The sequence below is a fragment of the Gasterosteus aculeatus genome, chromosome 6 (genome assembly GCF_964276395.1).
Source record: "Gasterosteus aculeatus chromosome 6, fGasAcu3.hap1.1, whole genome shotgun sequence".
NCBI classification, from domain to species: domain Eukaryota; kingdom Metazoa; phylum Chordata; class Actinopteri; order Perciformes; family Gasterosteidae; genus Gasterosteus; species Gasterosteus aculeatus.
The window spans coordinates 13403812-13431397 of record NC_135693.1 but is presented as its reverse complement, the minus strand read 5'-3'; the positions used below and the strand labels follow the sequence as shown (position 1 = coordinate 13431397).

General features: G+C 40.9%; 1 protein-coding gene across 5 annotated transcripts in view; it reads right to left on the bottom strand.

The window, feature by feature from the left end:
- LOC120820728 (protocadherin-15) overlaps positions 1 to 27586 on the bottom strand; it is a 152592-nt gene that overhangs the window by 79892 nt on the left and 45114 nt on the right. For 4 of the 5 annotated variants that reach the window (XM_078104494.1, XM_078104496.1, XM_078104497.1 and 1 more), the window contains exons 3-7: positions 26877 to 26995; positions 18269 to 18283; positions 16973 to 17038; positions 2607 to 2767; positions 313 to 468 (exon numbers count right to left, since the gene is read on the bottom strand). In XM_078104494.1, the coding sequence (XP_077960620.1) occupies positions 313 to 468; positions 2607 to 2767; positions 16973 to 17038; positions 18269 to 18283; positions 26877 to 26967 (489 nt within the window). In that variant the 5' untranslated portion in view covers positions 26968 to 26995. The remainder of the gene's footprint in view (positions 1 to 312; positions 469 to 2606; positions 2768 to 16972; positions 17039 to 18268; positions 18284 to 26876; positions 26996 to 27586) is intronic. The other variant, XM_078104495.1, reaches the window with a different exon arrangement.

Here is a 27586-nt window from a genome sequence, read left to right as displayed (position 1 = left end):
CTCAATAAGATTGAGTCAACATCTTAATTTGACTCTTCAGGACCCTGTTGAGAGTTAAAAACCATGCGTGATTTTAATAGTGATTCAGACTTTGTTGCAACTAGCCCATGCTACTCCAACTAGCATGTGGGGAAAAAGTTAGTGTGGCCAACTCAGGGATGCTAAAATAAATCGGAAGAAAATAACACACAAGCTGCATCGATTTTTACTGGAAGTGGCACATTTTCTGACTAAACTGGTCCAACCCACATTCAAATTGTGCACAACGTCTTGATTCACAAAGAGAAACAACAACGGCAGTTGCTTCCTCACCTCGTTGACGGCAACATAGTAGCGTGGCTGCTGAAAGCGAGGCGTGTTGTCATTCACGTCCCTCACGACAATCCGTACCTCGTGGAAAATGACCGTACCAACCAGCTCGTTGGTGCACTGGACCTGAACCACTATGGTGGTGATGGAGTTGGGCGGCTAAATGAGAAGAAAGAAAGCCGAGTAATTCAGACAGAATTGTCAGAGTTAATCAAACCGCGGCGAGAGCCGCGGCACTGACCTCCACTGGTCACATCAACTATATTCGGACATCGAATTCACCCAATTCAATCTACTGGGGTTCGGATGAATTGGTGTAGGAGTATTATTGGATTATAGGATTGTAAAGGAATCACAGCTATTGTTTCTTTTTTTATTATCATGTCAAGCTTGACAGTGCAGCCGGATTTTGCATTTTAAATAGTGAATGTAATAAATTATTCAAATGACTGACCTAATCGAGCTGCCGGCTTTCTGCCACGGTTCTGTTTAAAATTTATGTTGGGCAGCAACAGCTTGTCTCCCTGCCACCACTGCTTGTTAGACATTACCTAAATCTAGAAATAGTGATGCTGTAACACAACTTAGTCAACCTCTCCCTCCTCCTCTCCTCTTCTCTCCTCACTGCCAAAGGTTTGATTCCCATTTGTTCCCTCCCTGTTGTCAATTATCCTGCTATTTATCCATATTTATATGGTATTCCCATTAGCAGCTTCAAGTATAGCTTCATCCCCATATTCTATATAACACAAGCACGCACTTCCTCAAAAAAAGAAAACCCTTTTCCCACAGCAGTCGCAGCACTTTACACCCCAGAGAACCTCACACCTCACTTCCATTTAAACTGATCTGTATTCACGGCAGGTACATGTGGGTACCCTGGAGAACTGACCTGAACATATTACATAGAGACACCGTTTCTGCATTTATTCATTCGCCTACTATATTTAGCACCAGTGGTTAATAATCTAGGCTGAACCACTGACAACTTTGTGCTGCATTACAAATACATTATTCTCTCTTTGTAGCTAAACAGTAAAAACGTGAACTACAATCAATTACTAGTTTCTAATATCAGTTCAAATGAGCAAGGTGTGGGCCATCTCAAGGGGTGTGTTTGATTTGTCCTCTTTCTCACATGTCCTGTTTGTATGCACGGAAAATGGAAATCAACAACACAAAGGAGCAACAGAACAAAACAAAAGGAGCATCCTGCTGTGTTGCACATGTGGGAACCATGTGTACGCTAGCTGGAGCGCTCATAGAATCTGGGATTTCGTGGCTTATTAACACCATATTTTCTGCTCATCCTTCTTGGCCATTTATGCAGGTGGGTCATTAACTGAAGTTACTAGCTCGTCAACATCTAGATACCACAAATCTTGATTTGAGAAATTTGGAGGTAGCTCTAAAATATTGTAATCGGTGGAACCACTTATGTAAATAATAAAGTCTGTATGGATTATAAATAATAACACTAAAGGACGTATGAATTGTCAATTTCTCGGCCAAAATCGGCCATCCTGGTTACGCGTGTCAGGCAACGTACTCGCGTGGAAACGTTCTGGCTAATTGTTTGCCTTTCTTCTTTGTGTTATTAGCGTCGGAAGATAAAACATCCTAAGAACCTCTTTCGAGAATTTTTTTTTTAACGCTCCTGTGAAAAGACCACACCACCTTAAACAGCCAATTAAAATCTCTCGATATGCTTTATTACTTGTTCATCATGTGGATGGCCTCCCACAAGCCTCAGAAATTATAACAATGTTGACTAATTAGTACATTTCAATGGAACCTATGATTACCATTAAAACGATACTGTGTGCATACGACACTTGATCTTTACCATGAGACCAGCGACCACAGGAGAACAGCTCGTGCTCACATCTATTCATAAACGATGGAAAATAAATATATTTAAAAACAAAAAGACACAACGGCGACTTTATATAATATTCGCTTATACAAGCAGTCATTGGCGGTTTGTAGAAGCGGGTTGGATTCACGGAGGGAGATCGCCGCAAACGCCAATTTGCCAGTCGAGAGGTGCACAAAGTTGTGGAGGAAAATACGGGACAAATGTGTCCGCGATGAAAAGCAACAGTGTCGATGCACGGGGCAATAAAGTCTATGATAAACAAATAAATAAATAGACGTGACTCTCTAGGTCGTCTTCAACCAAAACACGTTACTCCGCCTGTTGTTCTGGAGGTGAATTGCTCTGCAACACACGCAAGCCTTTTAGAACCGACACAACGACGCAGAAGCATGCGCCGGCCTTTAGTCCCGTTACTCACGTCTCTGTCCAGAATGCGCCCGGTGCTGTTGAGGTAGAGCCTCTGTCGAGCGGGTTCCAGGATCACCCAGTAGTCGTAGTTCTCCAGCAGCGTCAGCGAGATGGTTCTGCCTGGGTCTTGGGCGCGACCATTGATCTGCATGTTTTCCACCAAAACAGTACCTGTGAAGGAGAGTTCAGGGCTTAAAAGGTTAACGTACGGCTCTGTTATATAAACTAAAGCAAATGCACTGAGCAATGAAGGTCATGTTACTTACAATCAGCTAGAATTAAAATAATGAATACAAAACAAGAAAAGCAGTTTAGAGTAATGCAGTGAAGCTCACTTGAGTGGAGGTTAGATAACGTCTGCATAGCAATAGCAATTCTGAAAAGAAAAGGTACTTGTGCGTTGATCAGTAGCCCTAAAGGAGAAGAGAGATAATGCCTTGGATATCTGAGTTTTCTGATAATTCTAATCTTTGAGGGAACCAAGACTTCCTGGTTTCTATTCCACAGCTTTCAATCATTAAACTTTGCCCTGTGGGATCGTTCCCCCCCAAAGCCTGTTAAATCAAAGGCTTGTTTTATTCATTAGTGGCCAAATTAGTTGATTTATGAAATAACTGGGGGTTCTTTTTAAAAATGAAAACGCCAGCAAGAGCAGTGATGAGGTGTTTCAATTGAGATTAAAAAAAAGAAATCACAGGAATAAATTCAAATCCTAGAAAGTAGAAATTAGAAAAATGTGAAAAAGTCCTTTTTCCACATTTTTATTAAAAGTAATTGGCAAGCTGCCTGCATAATACAAATCTATCTAGATGGAAAACTAAAATATGTAAAGTAATAAAAGAATGTGGCTACAGCAGTCAATTCAATAGTTCAGGAATATACCATACACAGGCAGACTCCATTATTTTGGTCTTAACTTTCGTAGTCTATTGTTATGAAGCAATGTATAATTCCCTAAAAAAACTTTTTAGGGAAAAAAATGGATACATTTCAATGTTTTATTTTTGCGGCTACATTAAATCAGCTTATCAAGGAATCCATCCAGACAGCTTTAGAAATATATGATACGGTAAATATATTATACAAAACTCAGTGTCGGCTTTTGTGTGAAAATTAAGGATTAATGGCAACAGCAGAGTTATTAATTCAGTGACAGAAAAGTGTAGAATAGAATAAGTCATTTTTTTTCCATTTTCGAAAAGTATATTTAGTCAACTCATATTCATTTACACATGCTTTGTAGCAAAAAAATCCATTTTGTTCATATGCTGTAAACTGGAAATTAATTAAATTTCACTGTATTCTGTATATTATAAAGTTCATAGCAACACAACAGGCTGAACCATGTTTACAAAACCACTACTTTCAAGCATTTAGTTAAATACACCAAGTTCTTCTTCGTTTTTCTCCTTTTCTCAATGACTTTAATGTTGAAATACTGCGGAAACTAAAAGTACCTCAAGTGCCAACAGTAAAACCCAACAGAGGTGATGGTGTTTTAATGTGTTTTTTAACGACTGCATAACATCTTGAAATTCATCCTCTCATGAAGCAGGTTCATCCATTTTGCAGAGTCACTCGGGCTCTCTGGAAGGAGCACAGATGGATGGAAGGCCTTGTAATTATAATACCCACTCCTGCTTTTTTTATGCTACCATTAATGACTCTGCGCCCTGTTTGCAGCATGCAGGGTTTGATGCATTTGTGTGTTGCAATCACAAAGACGGTTAATTATCTATCTTGCTCAAGACTCAAGAAGTCTGTAAAATGGATTTACTAAGAATTCAATTTAAACGTCAAAATACCCCCCCCCTGTTAATCCTCCATTAATCTAAAACAAAGCTTTTCAAAAATATGTCTGCATCAGTAACGTGAGCAGCTAGCTACATTTTGAAAATCTGGGTTGTAAATTACACCGCTAATAATATTACGAGGAAGGGCAGAGGGGGCCTTCTTTCTTTCTTAAGATAATTGAACATCAGCCTTTTTTGCATTCACAGGCTGCCGTTCTTGGCATTTCTTTTTATCAATCTCACATAGCAGAGCCGGTGTCCTCATCAGTCAACAGGACGCCGGGTTCTGACCGACCTTTACAAACAAATGCTGCCCTGAGTTCCACCGTGCTGAATATGCACTTAATTTCTAAATAAATCAAATCTCTCTCTCTCTCTCTCTCTCTCTCTCTCTCTGTTTAGCAGCCCGTGAGTCAGGCTCTTCTCCCTCATCTCCGTCAGAGGAGCCTCTGATGTGCCCTTCACAGTGGACGAACCCCACAGAGGGCTTTCGTTTTATCCCAAATATCAATAAAGTTGGCATTAGCAGATGATGGCACCAGATAAGTGTGGAAGCCTGTTTCTGATAGGGCTCCAGGGTTAAGTATGAAATAATATATTATTTGTGATAAGCTGTATTGGTTTTAGCATGGGGGTCCTGTTTGAAATACGCTTTGAGTATAATCAAAGATCTTGATTCATAAAAGTTTGAGGGAGCCACAAGGAAGTAAACCAAAAGAAATAACCTGGTGCTTACGGCCCATAAAGCATATAAAACATCGGTCATATGATTGGTCATATTCTTTCAAGCATGTTGTACCCGTCATGCATGAGCATTGTAGATATAAATTAAATGATTGTAGCTATATAAGTCACAACTGGTGTTTAACAGGTGTTTAATGGTAATGCCCAGTGCTGTTGTAGGTAGGTTCAGAACATCTCCTTGGGGCACTTTAACATGTGATTCACACTCATAATTCACAGCTGAATTTCTTAGTAGAGCTCCATCTGCTCCAATTGTAATTACCCTTATTCTGGATATGGTGTTGAGTTTCTTTCTGCACATAAAACCAGAGATTTTTTCTCTACCCTTATCTACCCTTATTTAAACATCTCATGGATTTATTTTTAATTACGGAGCCTGTTTTGGATGTTCAAAAGCCCAAATAAGATCAGCGTTTGATACCTAGACTCTGGAAAGAGTTCATTAGGAGTGTATGGTCCAGTTACCTGATGATGAAGAATCTTAAACTGAAAAAATCTTGCTACTGGCAGAATTACATATTTATTGGCATTACATTAAACTTTAAACCAAGAGCATCCAGAGTAACAGAAAACACATTTCTGCGTTGTATCAATGCTGATAAAATACTTCTATGTTCATTCACATTAAAATCACAGAATAAAAGTTAATGAGATCTGTAAATAGAAAATAAATGCAGCAACGAAGGTTATCAAGGTTTGAGGAATGTTTTGCGGATTCCATTTTTCTTTCATTTTTTTCAGCTTTTCCATCTACCACTTCAGTGCTTTCTAGATGTGTACATATTTCCACCTCACGGGTCAAGAAGTACATCATCTAGGCGGCATTACTGAATCAATATGAAAAAATATCCTGTAGCCTACACGCCTTTCCATCAGAGTTGTGCAGCCGTGACTGCGGGGCCTCGGCGGCGCATAATTGCAGTCTGAGCAATGCTTTCTGACATGACTAAGCGGAGGAAGAGCAGGATGAATCAACTTCTAAACCTGACACATCTCAAAAACTGGCGTGTGCTCACAATGTGCGGGGTGGTCAACCAGGAACTATTCAGCAATTATGGAAAAGCGTGAAATCACACTTGATAAGTGTGTGGCGTTTCTTTCTTACTCACGCACAAACACGTGCGCGTAACGTAGAAACACCAGCGCAGCTGTCAAGGAGCCCAATGTGCATTATGCACTGCCAGGACCAAAATAAGTCCACTTCAGCAATCTGCAAGAGGGAGGGGGGGAGGGGCGGGGATGTAATACCAGTGCCGTCTTAGCACTCCAAATGCTTAATTAGGTTTGATATCATTTGACGTAAAATAACATCTGTCTGTAGATGCCTGTTTGCCAAAGAATCAAGAAAAAAGCTGCAGCTGTTTTATTCAGTAAACATGGATCCCAAATGGTGTTGCAGCAATCTCTTCCGCCAGGGAATTTTGAAGATTTGAATTGTTTTTTATCTTTTCAGATATATTTATAATCACTCGATTGAAGCACAGGTCAAGTCCATCAAGTGAGTACAAAGAGCTCAATTTATTCAGCTAAGCTTGGAGAATAACTTGACAATCAGTTCAATCTTAAATCAGCAGCAAGGGCAAAAAGGTCAATGTGTTTGTTGAAGTTTTTTCTAGCTGCAACATTTAGTAGAGGCTGGAATTACGTTTTAGTTATTTTTAAGGCCGGCAGGTTTAAGTGAAAAAAGTATATTTAGTCCCGCTAAATGCAGGTGACAGGAAGTTAGCTCCCCCTCTCCTTGCTTTGTAAATAAGCCCATGTTTTTTATCACCAGCCTTTAACTTTCATTAAAATCAAAATAGATATGTTGCTGCTTGGTTACAGATGCCACACTGCAGCCAAAATCTTCTTTTGCAAGAACAAATGTGACAAATTATTGTTTGATTCAATCTGACCCACATGTGCCACATTTCATAAATGGTGAGTAATGATAATATTCCTTTTGAATGGAAGCCAAAGAAGCCAACTGGCCCAAGAAATTAGATTTGACAGTGCAACTTCCATCCACTTATAATAATTATGATTAAATAAAATAATTCTAGATCGCACTGTGGTAAGAATGGTCCAGGCAGCCGGTCACATGAATACATGGATGAAATACACTGAACATTATACATTAGTCAAACCATCACAGAGGCCACTATGTTAAATGGTTTATATTTGGATCATTGGTAGTCCAACTCTCATACTAGGAGGAGTATATGTTGTTTTAATAGGAAACAAGCAATGTTGAAGGCTGCCCAAGGGATAACCTCAGTTGCCTTATTGCAGCAGATTGCCTGGAGAAAGGAAGGATGGACAACAGTCTTAATGATGATGCTGAAAAGTGCATTAGGCCATCAGTACTGTTTATAAATAGACATTATTAAAATAGATAGTAAGGCTTTTGTGTTGTCTGTTGAAGAACAACACAAGACGCATAATTTGTTTTGCCTACATCATTGTAATGAGTAGAATTAGGCTTCTACTGCGTTTTAGGAATACAGCAATAAACATCCAGTCTAATTAGAGAGTTTCCTGTCCGTGCAATTAATGCTCGACGTGTTTTGTCATTTATTTTTTAACTATTGTCTGTCAAACATCGAGGACGACGCTCTACTCGGGAGGGAAACATCCTCACAGCTGAGCGCGTGGACGGGAGGATGCAAGTAAAATGTGTATTACATGCAAAGCACATTACAACTTGTTCTACTATTCTATTATTTATAGAAGTGTTTATAATACAATTATGCTTGGCTGGACTTGGCTGGACGGAAATGAGTTGTGGCTATTTAGCCGGCAGTCGCTGCCTGTGGAGTACCTGTTGCAAAGCACTGTACCATCTCAATTCCTATTTGGAGCTTTGTCGTCTGGAACAACCCATAACCTAAATAAAATGTTATTCTATGAAATTGAATTTCTCTCATACAGTATCATGAATATTTTCTACAGACAGATGTCTTGTAAAATTACAAGGAAGCTCTGTTCCTGCACCTTTAACATAGGAAGGTCCTATTTTTTTAACTTTTGGAAGGGATGTAAAGCATCACTGTATGACCTTGATCAGGTCACTGACATATCCTGCACTATAGTGTAAATGTCCTAAAATCTGCTATTATCAACAGCGACAAACAGGGAGTATGCCACGCATTGCAAGACTGTCATCTAAGCCCCCCGGAAGCTCTTAAAACAGGTTGAACCCTTTAAAAAAGAACCTTATAGAAAAATAGTTTAAAGGGTGTGCAGGTCAAGCCCTGATGAAAAGGATAATAGACTGTTGGTATCTATGAATAAAACTGTATAAATCAATGCTTTAATAGCTGCTTTGGTGATATTAAATTACACGAACACCTCTTCGGCACAGTGGAAGGATCTGTCTTTAATAGCTGAGTGAAAGAGGAAAGGTAGCTCAGCTCCTTTAAATAATGTTGAGATTGTTTTGGATTAGCACACTCACAGGACTGGTTATAGCCGTTCAGTAGAGTAATGCCAGACACTGTTGTTAACATTTGGTTTTGATTTAAGGTAATATGTGCACCGCAGTAGTCATAATACCAAATAGGACAAGGCATGAATCGTAGAATCTTCACCGGTAGAAGTGTGTGAAAATTCAGAAATTGGGGCATTGAATGAACCACCTAACCATGCACTGAAATGTCTATAACAGCCTCAGTTAGTACCTGAAGCGCACAGAAATGGGATTTCAAGATCCAAGTTTTTTCATCTGTGATGTCATCCTAAATGTACGGCCTGGAGCTGCTCCATTGATAATAAATGAGAGACTGACTTTGTGCATTCCTAGAACGTTAGCTTCAAAGTTGTTGATATTGGAAATGACTTCTTACAATTTAAGCAGTTCTCTATGCAACTCTACACTGGAATAATATATCACCCCAAACTGTTACAGGGCAGAGGGAAGACGTTGACAGCTAGATTTAAGCTAGATTCAACCCGAGCAAGGACGTAAATGACGCCCATCCGAATGCTCTATTTGCATTTCAAACAGTTCTAATTCTAATTAAAAAATGCGCACATTACTTACAAATATTCCATTCCTCCACCTAAAAGAATTTACTTTATAATATAATATATAAGACAACAAATACTTTGAAATTCATAAGCGGAGGTGCCACATGCAGTATCAAAACTGCCCTTTAAGTATCGCAGCCGTCATCTCAATGACGGAAAAGCACCACAGGGGAGAAATGTCATTACTGACCAAACATGCGGTCAATACTAACCATGTCACTGTAGTGCGAGTGAACTACAATTTGCTGCTTTGACCTCATTCCTCTGAGCAAACCGGCTTGTGTGTGCACGTAAAGGAAACCGAAGGCGTCGCCACATTCGCCAGCCTGCCTCTGAACTTTAACCGTCGCCTCTGACTCGTATGTCGTTCAATCCGCCCTAGTTTGTAACGTACCGAGCGAGCTCTGGATACGCCGTATGCCAAACTAACAGCTGAGTGATCAAGGAAGCCGGCACAAGACTGGCTAATCCTCGCATATGCTGTAGCTGTGTTGTAGATAGTAACGAGCGCCCTAATTGCAGTTTGTGCGCATACTGGTGCAAAACCAATCCTCTACAAAGGCCGAGGGTCATGTAGTCTAGTTCCAAATCTATCTTGGATTTTTAACCCGCCAGATGAAAAGGCAGGAGACTCGGGGCTATGGAGCGCTTATACAAGCCGTGGCTTCCATCCAATAGTTATTAAGATGGCTGAGTTTAGAAAGTGGTTGACCTGAACAGCAAACAGCACGTCATTCCTCATTAAGTTAAAGGTTGAGGAGGCCGGTCAGATCTGGAGGATGTGTTGTCACAGGGGAAGAATTGACAAACGAAGGCAGCTGCAGCTCAAGAAGAAGAGCAGCTCGTTGGTTAGAATCAGGTTAGTAGGCTAATCCGCCACTAACAAAACAAGTATCAAATTGCTCCGAGTGTCAGAAGCAAACTGTAAAGCACGTTGTCTGACAAAGAACCAAAATATAAGTGCAGTTTATTTGCCATAAACATTTTACAAACAAGGGATCCATTGTTCAAACTATTGATCTCCACAGAAATTGTTGTATCGTTGAACAAAACGTATTTAATTTGCTGCTTGAAATTGAAATCCAAACATGAAATATTAATGACCAATAATTTTAATGTCTGTGCAGCCTAAAGTGAGGATTAAACTAATCCACTATCTCATTACAATATGCTGGGAATTAATTACGCTCCATATCTCATTAACAGAGGACCGCAAATTACCAGCTGACCTAACACAAATAAATCCAACAACACAGAGTTTTCTGATGTTTTAATTTGAAAAGCGATGTAAATAGTTCCAATTCTTTTTATTTCCCAGGCCTAAAGATTTAAATTCAGTTGTATTTGTTTAACACACAGTCAGACCTTCAGTGCATACCAATAAATACCTTCTTTAAATACCAGGGATGCAATAAAAACACAAATATGTCCTACAAGTTGGGCTATGATGTAGAATACCCCTTGAAATCAATAACAAGGGACTATAACGGAACAACAACGTCTTTGGCCTTGCTGGCAACGAGCTGTGTGCAACTCTTCAAGACTCATGGGAGGTTTTAGTTAACCTTAATTGCATTGCTATGACAGTTATGATCCCAAAAAAGGCCAACTTTATTAAAATTTCACCAAGCATCTTCATGGATTCCACAAACTCAGTGACGCCATTAATACAGTGTTAGCTCTATAGCTTTAGGGCTATTGCATCATTTGAGTTACAATATAAAAGGCTGATTTTCTGTCATAAAACATCACCTTTTATATTATTGGTAAAAAATGCAGAGGCCAACAGAAGATTCCTTTAGCAGATGACACTTTTATTCTATAATGACAATCTTTTGGTATTCCAAGGAAAACCAGCGAAATGATGCAGTTAGGGTAGTGTGCTAAAAAAAAAAAGCTTTAAAAATAAATAAATAAATAGCAAGATTGTTTTAGTTGAGACCATATGCTTCAGACCATATACTTAACACTGTTTTTCTCTGATTTCTCTGCATGAAGTAAACCAAATACATTTGATTAACCCTTGAATCAGATATTATTTGCATTTTAGAGACGGCGCATTTTACATTGATATTCAAACCAGTGAATCCAAGTATGTTCATGCTAATAATATAGAGCGGCAATACACATGAAAGGCCGGTTTTGTATAGTAATCAGGGTAAGCACAAGGTGATTTACAACAAGAACAGAGGCAATTATGCTGGGCGTTTATCTCCACAATATTCTATAATTGCTCTCTATTTGAGCAAAAAACATTTAAATACGTTTTACACTTCTAAAGAAAAACAATAGCATTATCACACTGGTTGTCTAATTAGGGGCAACTAGACGAGAAAGTAAAGGCCGTTGGGACCCACTTTAAATCGGAGGTATCTGCATCTGAACACCACACACAATTTACCATAACTTACTTATTAAAAATAAAAGCTTATAAAGTGCCTAAATCATACAACAATAATGACGTACTTATACATGCACAGTGTACTTACTATATGAAGTGTATTTTTCAACATCGCTGAGTGTACCACCCCCGCTCTGCTCTCTAATCCACATGCAGCAGGTGTTGTGCACTAATCCCACCTTTCAGCTAAACTCTAATTACATATCGATGACTTAGCAATCATCACAACGGGAACTTGGTCATAGAATTAAGATCAGTTGAGACACACACGGTCACACAGACACACACGCACACTGTACCTCGGCATGAACCGAAACGAGAAAAAAACATGCGGTTTTCAAATAGGTAAAGCGTGGGTGAGCACACAAAGAAGCGGCGTTCGTTTTGTTTGACTAAGAGATTTACAGCCCGATCAAATTAAAATTGGTAACTGGGACGGTTGAGTCAGATTCCCTCTCGTGCTAAGATGTCATTACTGTGGAACGACAAGTAGGCCTGGGAAATATAATTTTGTTTAATTAGAAGTTTTGTTTTTGCATAATGTATTTTCAGTAAAAAAAACATATTACATGTATTAAAGTTTACTACACTAGTAGCTGTCTTTTGTAATGTGCCCAACAACTGGCTGCTATTAGATTTTAATTTAATATCCACTTGCTTAAAGAAGTAATTATAGATAGATATTAGATATATTTGTTAAGGTTATTAATCCCTTTCCACATTTTAAGGGATGTTGGTTTTTTCAAGTTGTTGTTTGGTTACTTTATTCATGTACTTGTTCTACCTCCATTTCTTTTAAGGAATAAATAGTTGGTATTTGTTCTTCTACCTGGCCAATAAACCATCACTATCGGTCAACGTGGTTGACAATCAGCATTTGGTATAGACTTAAAAAAACAATCCAAAACTGCCGGCAGGTGTTTTATTTGCCAAACGTGAGCTATAGGAAGATTGAAGACAGGTGGGCCGGCAGCAGGTGCGTTGACTAATATCTTACTTGTGTTTGTTGTGTAGATAGTTCATACTGCTGTACACACTGTTTTTTCCCTCTGCCTTAGGATTGCAGCATTTCTTTTAGCAAAAAGTACGTGTTTAATTTAAATTGGAAAAAAGTTCTTCTTTCAGCCTAAAGAATGTCACGCTTCAGAGGTGACGCATATCTCCCTAAATAATAATATAACATTACCATCTCTGGCTGCATTTTATACATTTTCCCAGTTGTAGGGCTTTTACTGCTTTTAGTGTTACTGCAGCAGGTTGCTTGAAAATGGGAGGAAAAGCTGGTGATGCAAACAGGAAATCCCCCCGCCACTACCTCCCCACAGGCCAGGACATCTCATTTCGGAGGACCTAGCCCACATTGACCACGAAGGCTGGGTCCTTCGAAGGATGCAGCCGCTAAAATGAGACACCGCTATTGAGTCAGGGGTGGAATTAACCTTTAGGAGAGAAGCCAATGAGTCCATGGTGTCTGAGGAAAACACTCACAGAGCCTGACTCAGCTCATTAATTGTTTAAACCAGCTAACACATTCGACACTCTACTTGACACAACTGCAAGCCCTTCAATCCCGGAGACAAACCAGCAGACACAGGACCTGGTATTTCGCTACAAGAGGGTCGCCCAGTTTCATGAGAGCCACTGAGGAGAGAACGTTAAACAGGCTGCATGGTATTTAGCCGCTGCACTCTCTATTTGCTCTGTTTGCTATCACTTTGGCGGATTTTTGACGTGGTGCCACGGCTACTCTGTGACTTGTTGTCTTGGGTCTAAAAGCAACGAGGAGTCTTAAAACAACATAAGACAATATACCAGACAAAACAGCTAACGCAGAAGATTTAGGTCTGTCTCTGTCTTCATACGGACTCTGGCACGGTTTTCACTTCTTTTCCTATTAGAATAGCTTTGTCCAGTTGACTTTGGTGGAAGTTCAGGGATGAAGGTGAAGAGGCTGAGAAGAGAAAAGTACTGTTGGACTCCAAAAAGAGTTCACTTTCCATTACATGAGTGATTGCCGAAGAACAACAAAAGGGCATAAAGTGATGGAAGGGTGTGCAGGGCTTTGTGTTAAAGTGTTTCATCAATATCTCATTCCAACAAAAAGTGTCGTCAGGACTTAGCTGGACTTAAATAACCATTAAATACTCATTACATTTTTTTTGTGCACGGCTTAAAGACAGGTGATGACTGTAGCCATTATGAGAGGCTTATAATAAATTACTCAAATTGCTTGCTTGACAAAACGATTAGTCTATGTCTAGTGTAGCCACATTATGGCAGCTGTAGATTGATGCTGGACCACTGGCATGCTGGACTTGCCATGGACCAACACTTCACTAGTAGCAAAACATCACACATTACATAGTTTTATAAATCAATTTCATTCTCAAATGCACAAAAATATATAAATTGAGGATTATCTGAGGAGAAAAAAGACCTAACTCTTTAGTTAGTTAGTTAGTTAGTTCCAGTAAAGCATTCATTGTAGTGACTGACATGATACAATTACTTGCACCATCAGCCACGCAAGATGCAAAGATTTGTCAGCATTCAGAGTGAATCTATCTATTCTTGACATGTGGTGACACACCATATTTGATACACCACATATCAGGAATGTTAAACCGGCCTCTTTTTAATAAAGACCTTCACCAACGCTTGTTCTGACTTCTTTAAGCTGCTGCTCAATACGGAGAGGGTCAAGAGAATGCCTACACGCTCCAGGCAACAGTTGATACAAATCATGGATTTGTGGAGACAAGATAAAAGCTGGAAGACGGCACGCTCATTTATGGACACGCTGATTTCCCATTGCTGTCGTAGGAAGCTTCATGTCAATGAGAAAATACCCTGCTCTCTTTCCTCTCTTCATATCCTGCCGCCCCGATCCAGGAGATATAAATCTCTTCAATCTGATTTACTGCTTTTGCATTTAGCTCATATAGGCTGAAAAAGCGAAGGAGCCTATTGAAATAAAAGCGTTGTCTTCCCAATAAAGATCTACACTTGAAGCGAGTTAAGCTGGATGTGTTGTGTCTGGCAGCGGCTCGGATAATTAAACATGCAGCGCTTCATTTGGGCAACTAGGTCGCCATCCCTACCTAACTATCCGTTTCTCTAAAGTGAAAACATCATAGAATAAAACACAGAACTCCCCGGACCCACCCGCTCCCCAAAAGAACCAGGCTAGGACCAAGGAAATTGGCTTATTTAGACATATTAGACATGGTACGTTGACCCAACAGTCATGTAAGATTCCACCCTTGACGAAGCAACTGAGGATAAAATGCAGAGCCCCGACAGTTAAAGCGACACACTTCCTCCTCTGGGAACCGTCTATCGTCTTAGCTCAGTTCTTCTGAGGAGCCGAGGAGGTTTAAATGGGTTTGTTTGTCTAACTTTTCCTACCTAGGCCCGACGGACAAGTGATTATGTGGTTTTTGGTTTTATGTGGTCTTATTACGTGTCATTTGTGTGGTTTCTGTGTGTCAGAAGAAAAAAAAGAGAGAGATGAAACACATTTAGAAGGATAATTGCTTTGGTCAATACGGGCTGGTTGCCTGTTTCACACTCCACTGTGGGGAGGATGGGCCCTGGGCCGTTTCATCACGGAGGGATAAATAAGAGGATGGCAGAGCCAGAGGAGACTCCTATCCCAGGTAAATGAGTGCTTTATGAGGAAGATTATCGCAAATCCCTCACACACAGAGCATGGGCGCATGTGGGGCAGGGGAGGCTTTTCGGATGCAGGCTTGGCTACCTCCATCTCACACATTCCCCCGGCAATCGATCAAAGCCCCAAATCATAGCTGTGCACACAGAGAGGAAGCAGTAGGTGAGACAGCATGACAGTCGGAATTGAGAGCTGTTGCATTGAAGAATTGGCGGCCTCATCTGAAACAGAGCCACCCAAACATCATTCTCTCGGGATACAAATATGCACATAAGCATGCGTGCATGCATCACGTGCACACAGACACTTTTCTCCTCACAGCCTCCTACAGGGCCGCCCCCGGAGTTTAAACTGCAGGCAAGTGGATTACCTGTGAAATACTATTCTGATCTATAAACAAGCTCTGGATTCTATCTTTAGTCAGAGCTGCTCATTAAACTCTATTAACCTGCAATGCTAATATCTGCAGGGAGAACCGAGTGAGACAAACACACACCTGCTCCATTTAGTGGGATGCATTTTTCATTCCCACAATGAACATACAGCTCCTCCCCAAGCAGCAGGCAGCCCCCTTACACTCACATAGTGGTACACCCCCCCCCCCCCCCCACACACACACACACACACACGCTCTTCAGCAAAGACTGCAGATGGCAAGAGAGCTGAGAAATGGGTGCAGGTGATGGAAACGCCAGCGGAAGCCAAAGAATGTCTACAGAAAGTCCTTTTACACTAAATCTGCACTGGCCGATAACGATTATCATTTGTAGTAGAAATCACATTTACACATATAAAAATGGAATTTGTAATGTTCATTTTATATATCTGCAAACCATTTTTTCCAATTCCGAAGCAGAATATTTCCAATTTAACTTTCACATGTTGAACATATCAACATTATTTAGATTTAGTATCTTTGGCATCATTAGGGCTCGTGAAGGAAATTTGCCTTTGGTGACAATGATTTGCGTAGCAGAACGATATGTGGTATATTGCTGCTTTTTGAAATACAAATATGTTATACTTCTGGAGCATTTTATCATCTCTCGCCAAAGAAGTCAGAGGTCAAAGTTGACCAAGTTTATTAGCATCACAGATCTACAATGAACATTTCCAATAGTAATGGATCATAGTTCATGTGAGGAATTTACATTTTCTTCTACTGAGAAATGATTGATAGATATGTTTAATTAAATGACATTATGTATGTATTGGTTTAGAATTATTACTAGTCAAAAAGTAATTTTTTATACCTACAACTGCTATTAATGCTACTGATTAAGTGTAAAAATGACGTGCGGCCGTACGGCTGCAGCTGCAAACCGTAGTAAGACAACCTGCCAGGGGAGCGCACAACTCATTAATCGAGCCCCATGTCTCATCCGTATGCCAAAAACCATCTGTATTATTCAGATTCAGACACAGACTACTGAGAGCGCAGAACAAATATACAAACCAAGAACAACTCAAATGTGTTCATGTTTAATCTAAAATACGGCCGAATGACATTCCAATATGTCTGACAAAACATCTCCCATATTCAACCTGCCCCGAGAGATCATCGACTGTGCGACTATACACCACCGAGCAGCCCCGACAGTGGCAGCATTAATATGCATTGCATTACCAGTGCAACAGAAACAATTCCAGCATGTAATCCAAGCCATTTGAGTGAATACATTTTGACCATACGGGAACACGGAATGAAGTGGAGCAAACACAAGTAAAGCGTGTCGGTGAGTACGTCTCATACATACCATTGGGGCTCTCCTCGTTAATGGTCACTATGGTTGCAGGGGGCCCTGGTCGGGACAGCTTACATTCTGCACGTGAATAAAGAGAAAAGCTAATTAACGTTAAATAAGCTCAACCGCTCAGTGCATGGTTTAATTATTTTACCATGCAATCTCAACAGCTTATTGTGCTTCATGTCGACTTATGAAAATGACTGCATGTTGTAGAAAGCACAGGTTTTAAAGGTCTGAGACAAAGCTTGGAGTTAATGATTGATGTCTATGGAATTATGCTAATGCTACTTGATCCTACAGACTCTCAATATTTAAGCCTTGATAGCTTAATATTGCTCTTTGACATAACCTCACACAACAACTCTGACTAGAAAAAAGCCTAAGCCAAATAAAAAAACATGTGACCTGTAAACATCAATGATTTTTTAATTTAGAGTACCATTTGTCGTATGTATTACAGTAGTATAGTATATATAGTATATAAAAGCAGTAGTGGTTAGTAGGCTCTTTTACAGCCTTTCTACCAAACTAATTCTCTCCCCACCACAGAGTGATGTTGTGACCCACTGGGGCCAAAGGTTGGGAACCGCTGGATCGAAGTACCTTAATTCATCTAAAATGTAGATAACCTCAACAAGCATATAGTAAGCAGCAGGACATGCTGCTTACTATATGCACTGATGCATCAATATTGCAATTGTAATAATATTTTAAGTACCTTTTTCTGCTACTACTTCCAAATACATACAACAGAAAATTAAATAAATATTATATGAATAAACCGCACATATAACAATATTGAAAAAACACTGACAAAGTAAACACTGACATTGTAAATATTTCATTGGTCTGAATAAATTAACCTCAAATGTTGTCTCAGTGTCTCCTGTCGTGACTACTTCAGCACCAACAGGAGTGGACCGCACGATACGGGCACCAGACGAAACATGGTGGTCAAAGCATGTGGGAACATCATGAGCATTGGCTCACTGCCTGTGAGGCTCAACGGCCTCACAGGCAGAGGTCACAGCCGCTAGAAGCTACGGGACCGTGGGACACAGGTAATTGCAGCTTGACAGACAGCACCAGATGGGGCAGCGGGAGAGGTGGAGAGGAGCAGACAGGAGGAAGCGAGGTGTCTAGTCTAGACGGAAAAAAAAAGGCGCTGTGCAGCTCATGTGAGGAAAGTGCAGGATTAAATGCCCTTCTACAAGTGGTAGACAGAGGCAAAGGGGGAAAGGCGAAGGCGAGTGTTGGGCTGTAATGAAACAAATGCAAACAGACCAGGGATAGTAGCCCTCTTACCCTCGTACTGCCAGCCTGAAGGGGTCGGGGGTTAGTGGAGCCAGAGAGAAGCAGAGCAGAAGCATGGAAGAAAAGAAAAGTACGGAACAGTTGGTTGAGGAAAAGCTCTTATGTTGGAAAAAGAGAAAACAAGATCATTATTAAAAAAAGACCAGATATTAGAAAAACAGAGAGAGAAAAGGACAGTTTCAGGGAAGCGTCTGCCTGAGAAATGGTTTTCGTGAGTGAATCACACACAGCTTTCACAAATACGGCCGCCAAAAGTCAAAATCTAAAATGCTCTGTCTGTGTAAATTAACTTGTATCATGTGTTCGGAAAAGGGGGAAAGAAAACTGCATGAAAGAGCACAGGCTTTTTTTCTGGAATTGCTCTCCCCGCATCCCGGAAGATATTAACTCTAAAGCAGCTTGCTCGCAGGTGGTGTCCACTTTCATTACTCGTAATCAGAGATGGAGAGAAAGACGGACACATGGTCAATGCACCACACCGACACTCGGCGCTCTAAGGTTTCACACCCACCTTCTGTTGCCTGACTTGACATGTGCAATAGGCACCTGTTGCCAGGTGCATAACAGTGGATAGTTTTCTTATCAAATATGCATGCCTGCGAGCCTTTACTTGTGTGGTGGTTTGAAAGTGCATTTTAATCAGAGATCGACCTTAGGATCTGATGTTGCTGCGTTTATTTCAACATGGCAGCTTCTAAAGTGTGAATATACGCACAATAATGAGCAATTGAAGGGATATGAAAACCTGCAGCAGGGGACATTTCATCTTTTCAGAGTCATGCTTTTCTTTTATGAGGAGTTAAAGGAGCTCGCAGACATTCAGACCTTCATCTGCCTCTGTATGAGATCGCCTCCATGAAATGATTTTCTTAGTGCAAGGAAATAAGTAGATAAGCGCGAACAACCTTCTCTAATCTAAACTCATAAATAACTATAAACACTTACAAGCGTATTTACAAGGTGTATTCACTGTTCACTGTTAGAGCATCCCCGTTCCATAGCAATTAATAAACCTGTAACCAACCCGCTGAAGAAATAGCAGGATGAGGGTTTCCTTTAATAGCGTAAAAATGAACGGAGCAAGTGGGTCACACCTGGCAATTGGAGACATAAAATAACAAACACAACATCAAAATAAGTATGCAAATCTAGTCTGAGAGAATATACTCTTTGTAAAGTAGAAAGAGTGTGGTGTGTGTGTGTGTGTGTGTGTGTGTGTGTAAGCGTGTGGAGTAAAAGTTACTTGCACTCATTTTCAGACGTTTTTTTTAAGGGATCACAGTTTGTTTTGTTAGTTTTGCATATGTGTGTTGTGGCACGAATATGCGCGTGTTTAGCTTGAAGTAAGTGGAATTTGTGGCAGCGGGCGAGAAAGATGTGAAGAAGTCGGCTTTGAAGACAAAAGGCAAAACCAAACCAGAGAAAAAGAACAGTGCTTTGTGTCGCAGCGCTAACGGGTCTATCACGGCACAAACACGTTAACATGATGAACTGAGGCGTGCACATGCATGATGCAAGCATCAAGGTCTGCTCACTGCAGAGTTGGAACAATCCCAACATCTTGCTGAATCTACATCTATTAAGCAGTGGGGGATATTTTGGAACGACATCCTACATCAAGCTTTCCTCCCATTAGGAAGCCTTCCAGAATAATACCTTCCCAAGGCTCTCCGGGGAGGTACAAGGGTTCACAAAAAAATAAAAGGTCCAACCAAATCCTCTGCAACCCACTTCTGCAGCACTCAGGATAATAATGTTGGACGAAACCTGCAGATCCCATAAATATAACATAACATACATGATTGGATAACTACTTGGCTTAATCCCCTTATCTAGAAGACCATGACCAACTCCTTAGAAGCTACATCCTTCAAAAGAAAGGAGGAAGAATAGCGGTGGAGCGGCACAGGAGAGCACAGCTTTTCATAAGAATACGGAGTATGTATGATGAATATAGAGAAATATTGAAAGAAAGACATAAAAGTGTAACAAACAGATTGGGGGTGTATCTTTAACCAAATCCACACAAAATAGATTGATAAACATCTATTATCCTTATCCATTTTATTTTGGAGGTAAATTGTTATGGTTGGCGGTGACTATCAATGTGTAAGAATGTGCAGTTTAGCCTGTTGTTTAAGTTAACCGGAGAAAAGAAAGAAAAGTATATGAACTCTCTTAAACTATGAGAAAAATGGCTATTTTCGGCCATTATGGAATATAACTTTATAATCCTAAACTTTAGGATTGCATTGGGTTTTCAGAACATTCACAAGCCAAAGGCTTGTAGTAAATTCCAAATAATTAAGCCCAGATAGATAAGTAGACAGCACATCGTTTGATGTTCATACGTATGTTTTTAATTTCAAAAGGAACATAACTTCAAAGCCAATAATTTGATTGAACTTTTCTTATTTTGAATCCCACACATCAGGAGCATTGCAGAATAACTCTGGTGTGCTGTTATAGTGCATAAAGTGATCTACAAATTCAACAACTAAGGGTTGCAGTCTATTACTTTTCCTCAACAAAGAAAGCCTCAAGGTTACATTTTGTACTTCTATTTCTAGCTTGCACGGCTCCCTCCAAGTTCTCAGCTAGAGCTCAAAAGGCTTTGGCTCAATAAAGCTCATGAAAACGTGTTTTTAATGGCCTGATCCCTTCGTTCCAAATGAAACGAGCATTGGGAAAAGTCAGAGGAGAGTCGGATTTGAAGAGACGGGAATTATAAAAAATGCAGCGAACAGCTTTCAGTCACTCATCAGGGCACTGTGTACTCGAGAGGCCTAATCCGGACAATCAAAATCTTCTCATTTTGACCTAGGAATGATTTTACCTAAAGAGATCGTCTCCCTAATCAACCGAACAATGTTGACCTGAAGCTGTGAAGCTTCAATTACAAAATGATTACAAATTTTCTTTACAGAACTATGACATTTATCTCAATTTCTTTTAACATGCTCCCTTTTTAAATAAGCACTTTAACACTGTGGGACTGTAAAATATATCAAATATTGGATGGAAATAGCGCTAAAGAGTCGTGGCGCAGGGGGTAGAGTGGGTGTGCTGGGAACTGCAAGCTTGGTGGTTCGAGTCCCGGCTGCCCCATGTCTCAAGTCAAAGTGTCCCTGAGGAAGACACCTAACCCCTAATTGCTCCCTGGGCAAAATGTAAAAGCCATGGGTTTAAAGTGTAATGTAAGTCGCTTTGGATAAAAGCGTCTGCTACATCACCTGTAATGTAAAAATACTCAAAATGTTGAGCTGTGAGCTGTACGCAGTGATAGACTATGATATTGTCCCTGAGAAAATCAAAGCTTTCACATGCATCTCAAACGTAAACATAATCCTTTCATCATACTTATAACCGCTTGATAATGCAGACAACCGCCAACAAAATTCAAGTGCTTAAAAGGCCGCTTCTCGACTGCTGTATTACGAAAGCAACAAGGCGGTGGCGAGATGAATTCTGCTCACAGACTTTTACTTTCTAAAGGCATTTTTTCCTTAGACTACATTCAATAGCTTGTGCTTTCCTGTGGCTTCATCTGCAAAAGCTTCTTCCAAGGAACCGATAAATCAACCTGCTGGTCCCTGGGAGTGGAGATCTAAAAAATAAACAAACTTTAAAGGACATACAATCTAACAAGCAATGTGGTCTAGGAGGCTGCACTGTCTCAATCCATCTGGCACACCTTCACAATAAACCTACAAAGGATTTGAGGCATCTCATTTAGATAGGAGGTACATATAATTTCACATCTACAAACACCAAAACACGCTGGCTAGATGTGGGCAGCCACTAATATTGTCTATATTTGTCAATGAAGGAGATTGAGAGAAAGAAGATGGAGGTGGAGAGGTATTCCCGAGAAATTGCATAATTTACATACAGGAAAGTAGGCGCTAGCTTCGCAGACTAGAGACAGACGGCAAACTGCCAGCTCAATTCCTCTTCTCGTAAAGCGTCTCATACTAAATGTCCATATGCAACCATAAACGCTCCTGCCCTATCACATAAATATCATGCCCCATGTGATCATAAGGAAATGTCTAGCAGACTATATTTTTCATGTTTTTCTTTCTTTTTTCTTTTTAGCTTTTAACACCAGTGGTCCAACCGAGGGAGGAATGTACAACTTTTACATTCGGACTTTGGGTATCGGCCAATAGTGAGTTGCAATACAAACAAATAATAATTTGTTTACTCAAAAAGCTGTATGTCTCACGGAATAGACGTAACTGGGATCACCATTGTTTGTGTACGAAAACATGACTTTGTAATAACTAAATGAATCAAATAAATACTGTTATTTATTATGTAATTAGTCACTTCTACACTGACAACTTTTATATCTGATTTATGGCGTATTCCTTTTTGGAGCAGCAGCAACTATACCTGATTCAGGTATCTTGAGTCAGTACACGGCCCAACCGGCATTGGTGCATCTCTACCGCCGACCGCGGGTTTGACAAGCATCTACTTTAAAAACGTCAAGGTTGAAGGTTAGAGCTGTCACCGGCAGCGGTAGACAGCCCCGGTCAGGGATGAGTCCAAATGGAGCAAACTGGGACGCCGTTTTAATTTCCCAGTTGGATTGATAGTTCATTTTGCATGGATCCATGTGCAGGGGGCCATTGTGGGACAGCTCCAGGAGCCCCTGGCAAAGGAAAGGGGGACATGTCGCCCGGTAATGACAGCTCACGGGCCGACAGCGGGTCAAAACGGGGGACCTAGGGCCAGTTGTCCACTGGGAGTGGCTGTCAAAGCTGTGCGTTACAGTTCATATGGTAAAAGGTCTCATCTTGTTCACAGTATACCACAGTAGTGCGATTTAATATCCATTAAATGCTTATATGAGGGATTTTGGACGGATCATATTGTGGATCAGTTTCTGTTTAAAACTGTTTCTGTATTACATATTTAATATATATGTATCTAAGTGACATTCTTATAGATAGAAATACTCAACAAAAAAAATTGAAAGCCTCAAAGTTATTGATTGAAAACAATGATTATAGCAGGTAAAATCTTTTTAAACCACGAGTCAATGCAAAACAACAACCAAAAGCTAAGCCGGTCACCACTTTCTCCTTAGAAGAAAAAGCAGCTGATCCACACACACAGTGCCGTCTTCCTGTAGCAGGTCTATGTGTAGCACAAAAATTGCAATCACTGCCCGGGTTCCTCGCCCTTTCTTGCTCTCAAAATCTCTCCCCCTTTCCTAACAAATCACAAAAAGGGTGCATCCCTCTGCGGGACTTCCCGCTGTTAATGTGTGTGTGTGTGTGTGTGTGTGTGTGTGTGTGTGTGTGTGTGTGTGTGTGTACTTCTATATAGGGTGTGAAGAAATGAAAGAAAAAATCCAGTGAAGAAAGCACAAGTGTTTAAGGAGCTGAGAATGCCAGAGATACAGAGCTGTGAATGAATTGCGGCATCATTTAAATCATTAGTGGTAGATAATAGAGGAGAGGGAGAAGGGGATTACTCTACTGATGTGTAAATCCCCCGACGTGGCTCCCTCTCCTTCTCTCATCCAAACTTCCTCGTCACTGCTGCCTCTGTTTGTCTCTGTGAGGTTAACCACACGTGCAAGAGGGCAAAGTTTGAAATCACACTCTCGGTGAACAGTGAAGCACCCACATGCTGATGTGCTGATCCCCAGGTACACACTTCAGGCAGTCTTACCATGAGTGACCCCTGTCCCTCTCCCCCCCTGTTACCCAGGGCCTGATTACAGCCTGCTGGCGGGCGGATTAAATCCCCTTGTCACTCCGCTGCTGCACATCTGGCCCCTAATCAAACAATCCCAAAAATAGACAAACAATTGTGGGTCAGAACGGATGTGCAGATGGGAAGAGAGGGAAAATGCCCAAGAGATGGAAATAGTGTCAGAAGGGAAGGTAGGCTGATGTCGCATGGCAGAAGCGTCCGCAGCTATTAACTAATCCTCATCTCTAAACACACTCACCAATACAAGCGAGCGCGTTAGTGTGCACACGCCTTTGTCCTACATCTGGATTAAGCGATGCAGGGATTTAGAGATATGGTTGGTGTGCGTCTGTCACCTCTGCTTTAAATTGAAGTAAGTTTGTCCTTACTGTCTGTTCAACTGCTGCTACCGACACCCACGCGAGGGTCGCTGGACACACATGTCGCACAACGCATTTGCACAGTCAAAGGAGAATCTCTGTGGAGAGAGACTAGAGTCAGATGATGCAAGGCAAGGAAGATGGAAGCCACATGAAAGCATGGCCTGCCGAGGGGATGTGAATGAAGAATGTATGCAACACAGGTGTTCAGAAGAGGTATTAAGAGAAAGTGTAATGAGGAAACGTGGGAAGTGATATTTACTCTTTATTCAGATTTAATCCCTGCTAATTAAATTTGCAATAGTCCGGGATAACCAGTGAAAATGGATGTGTTTATCCCTCCTCAGCTCAGTGGCATCTGAATTCATTGTGGCTGCTGTTTTCATTTGATGAACCGACACGGAAGAAGTTGACAGAGCCAAATACCAAGAGCACCTTGAGGTGGGCAGAGCGGTGAGATTTATGGAACGGAAGGTGCAGGAAGCGTCGCGGTGAGGGGATCATCCCTGCTCTAAACAAGTTCGTCGCTGGGTGACACTGACCCCCAAAGCGGCTCAAGAGTACATGTGGGTGGGGGGGGGGGGGGGGGGGCGGCCGACAGGAGGACTATGTCGTACCCTCTGCTCCCTCATCACAGCTATGACGCACTGTGGTCGTTCGTTGGCAGACGCTGAAGCAAGCGGAGCTCATTTGCATGCACCACTAATACATAGCTACCCGCTTTTCCTAATTATTCTGTCTGCAACCTGTCAAATTACAGTCTGGGGCCCCATCGGCAATCAGAATAAAACTAACCCTTTACGGTCACAGGACAATATCAGACAGTTTTTGATTACATATCAGTACATGAACCATTTGATGGCTAAAGATGATAATTAAAGAGAATTCCTTCCTGCGTTTGCATAGTTTAAGCTTTTCTGCATTTTTGCAGAAAAGAGAAAACAAGAAATCGGAGGTTCAAACGTTACATTTTCTACATACACAATAAATGTTAAGTCGGTCTGTCTTGAGCCACGTGACACACATGGTGAGTCTTATTAAAACAGTTTCACTGGGAGATGAGAATCCCCGGTCCGCAGGGGTCACAACCCTGCGTATTGAACCATACTGACCTTCTCTCTAACTATTGCGCAGTGGACAAATGTTCCTTCAGAACAACGTTGCCAGAAATCACAAACCAGGCAGCAATTATATTTTGCCTCGAAAAAAGAAACGTGTTCTTAAAAGACTAATCTATTTGAATATGAACGCACTCACAAGTTGTTCATCAAATTACCCACAGAGCCATAGTCCACAGGGCGGTTATTGAGTTCTGCTACGCTTGGGTTAAAGGGCCTCCTGACTCCACACAACAACTAATGTAACAATTAATGTGGTCAGAGCCGGGGGGGGGGGGGGGATAGTTCATTAAAGAAAACCACAATGCAGTCATTCAGCAACAAAGGATCAGTCAGTCCCGTTTCTACTGAAATCCTTTCAAACATTTGAAGCAAATCTTGAATCGAAAGACGGTAAACAGAGATTAGTATCTTCTGAAAAAAGTATTTACATTAGTGACCTTTTGAAGGGAGGCTAGGAAGCAGTCAAGGGATGATAAAAAGAAGGAAACAGGGTTTGGATCTCAAAATTGACCTGAATTAAGCACAATATTGCCACAAAGGAGAATTAAGCAAGTCTCTGTGCATGTGGAGCTTCCTCTCAGCACCGTCTTTAAAGACCTGCCAATCTCATGCAGCTGAAATTCCCTTTTAACTGGCATCTGCTACAAAGTCAGTGAGATGAGACAAAAAGTTCTCAGATTCCCTCAGTAATGTGGGAACTTATTCAAGAAAGTACAAGGAGAATCCTCTCAGCATTATCAGTGAACTGCGTAGGAAGTAAGCTGGATTTAGGCCCTCTGTCTAACTAATGTCTTTTGAAAAACATTGCTTGAATTTGAAAAGGAATTATAGTAAGATTATTGTGAGAGCAAGAGTTTTTGCACCGAGGCGTCCCTGTATCACGTCTTTAAAAACGCACCTGAGAGAAACTTCATTGTGGCGCTTCTCAATGAAATCAAACTCTCATGAAAGCTCAGCAACAACCATCTACTGACTTTTAGAACAGGCACATATTTAGACTGACATGACAAACAACCTCCTCAACACCCATAAACACAAACAAGTCACACTATTAGTAACATCGATACAGCCGAGTGGGTGGAAGGACAGTACAACACACGCTCCATTATCGTAGCTATGACTTTGCGTTCACATATAGAAATAATTAGCTGATTGAAATTAATTTAACTTCCGGTCCATTTAGTTTAGTATTTTTAAATTGTGCAAGTGTTTCATCCCCTCAGTGTGTTGCATTAGTCAGTAAAAATGAATCAGATATGCCGTTGTACACAGTGAAAACGGCAAAATGACGTTCACATTACAATCGTGGCCTCTCGGCAGCGCGGCGATAGTAGACAGAGAAAGGGGAGGCCTGAGGTTGTCGGCCTCGGTGTTGGCTGCTCATACCTTCTGTGTCCTGGCCCCAGCTGTGGGTCAGTAAGGAGAGGATTGCCATTCCGGTCCCCAGCCATCTGACGAGCCACCACCCCCGTCGCATCTTCTGTCAAGCCTTATTGCCTGTCCACCTGGACGAAAAAACAAAAACAAGGGAGAGGATGTTTTTTTAGCTTCCGTGACCCAGCAAGCCCTTGAATCTTCACGCACAAACAGTAACCAACACACACATCTACCTACAACATCACGCTAAACATTTTCAAAGAACATTAATCTGGCAATCCAATTTCGTTTCCAGAAAATAAAATAATCCGCTGGATTATATGGATCCATCAAAATGTATGCAATTATTTCTGGATTACTCAAAAATACTCATACAGATTTAATCTGAATAACCCACCTGTTTCCAATCACCTGCAACCCCAGTATTTTTAAACCATGCGTCTCCCTTGCCTGGTTGTTGGCTTGTCTGTTATTCTTGCTGTAGCTTGTGACCTTGACTACAGTATCTGTATGTTTTCTTGACCTTGTGTCCGCTCCCTTACAGGCAGATCAAATTATATTTTTTTTATACCTGGGTTTACGCTTGAGTCCTCTTGTTACGAACGTGACAACTTCAGACGTGCAGTCACGCGACAATGTTATAATAAATAATACATTTAATTTGTATAGTGCTTTTCCAAACGCTGTTAAGCCACTTTACAGAAGACACATTTTAAAAT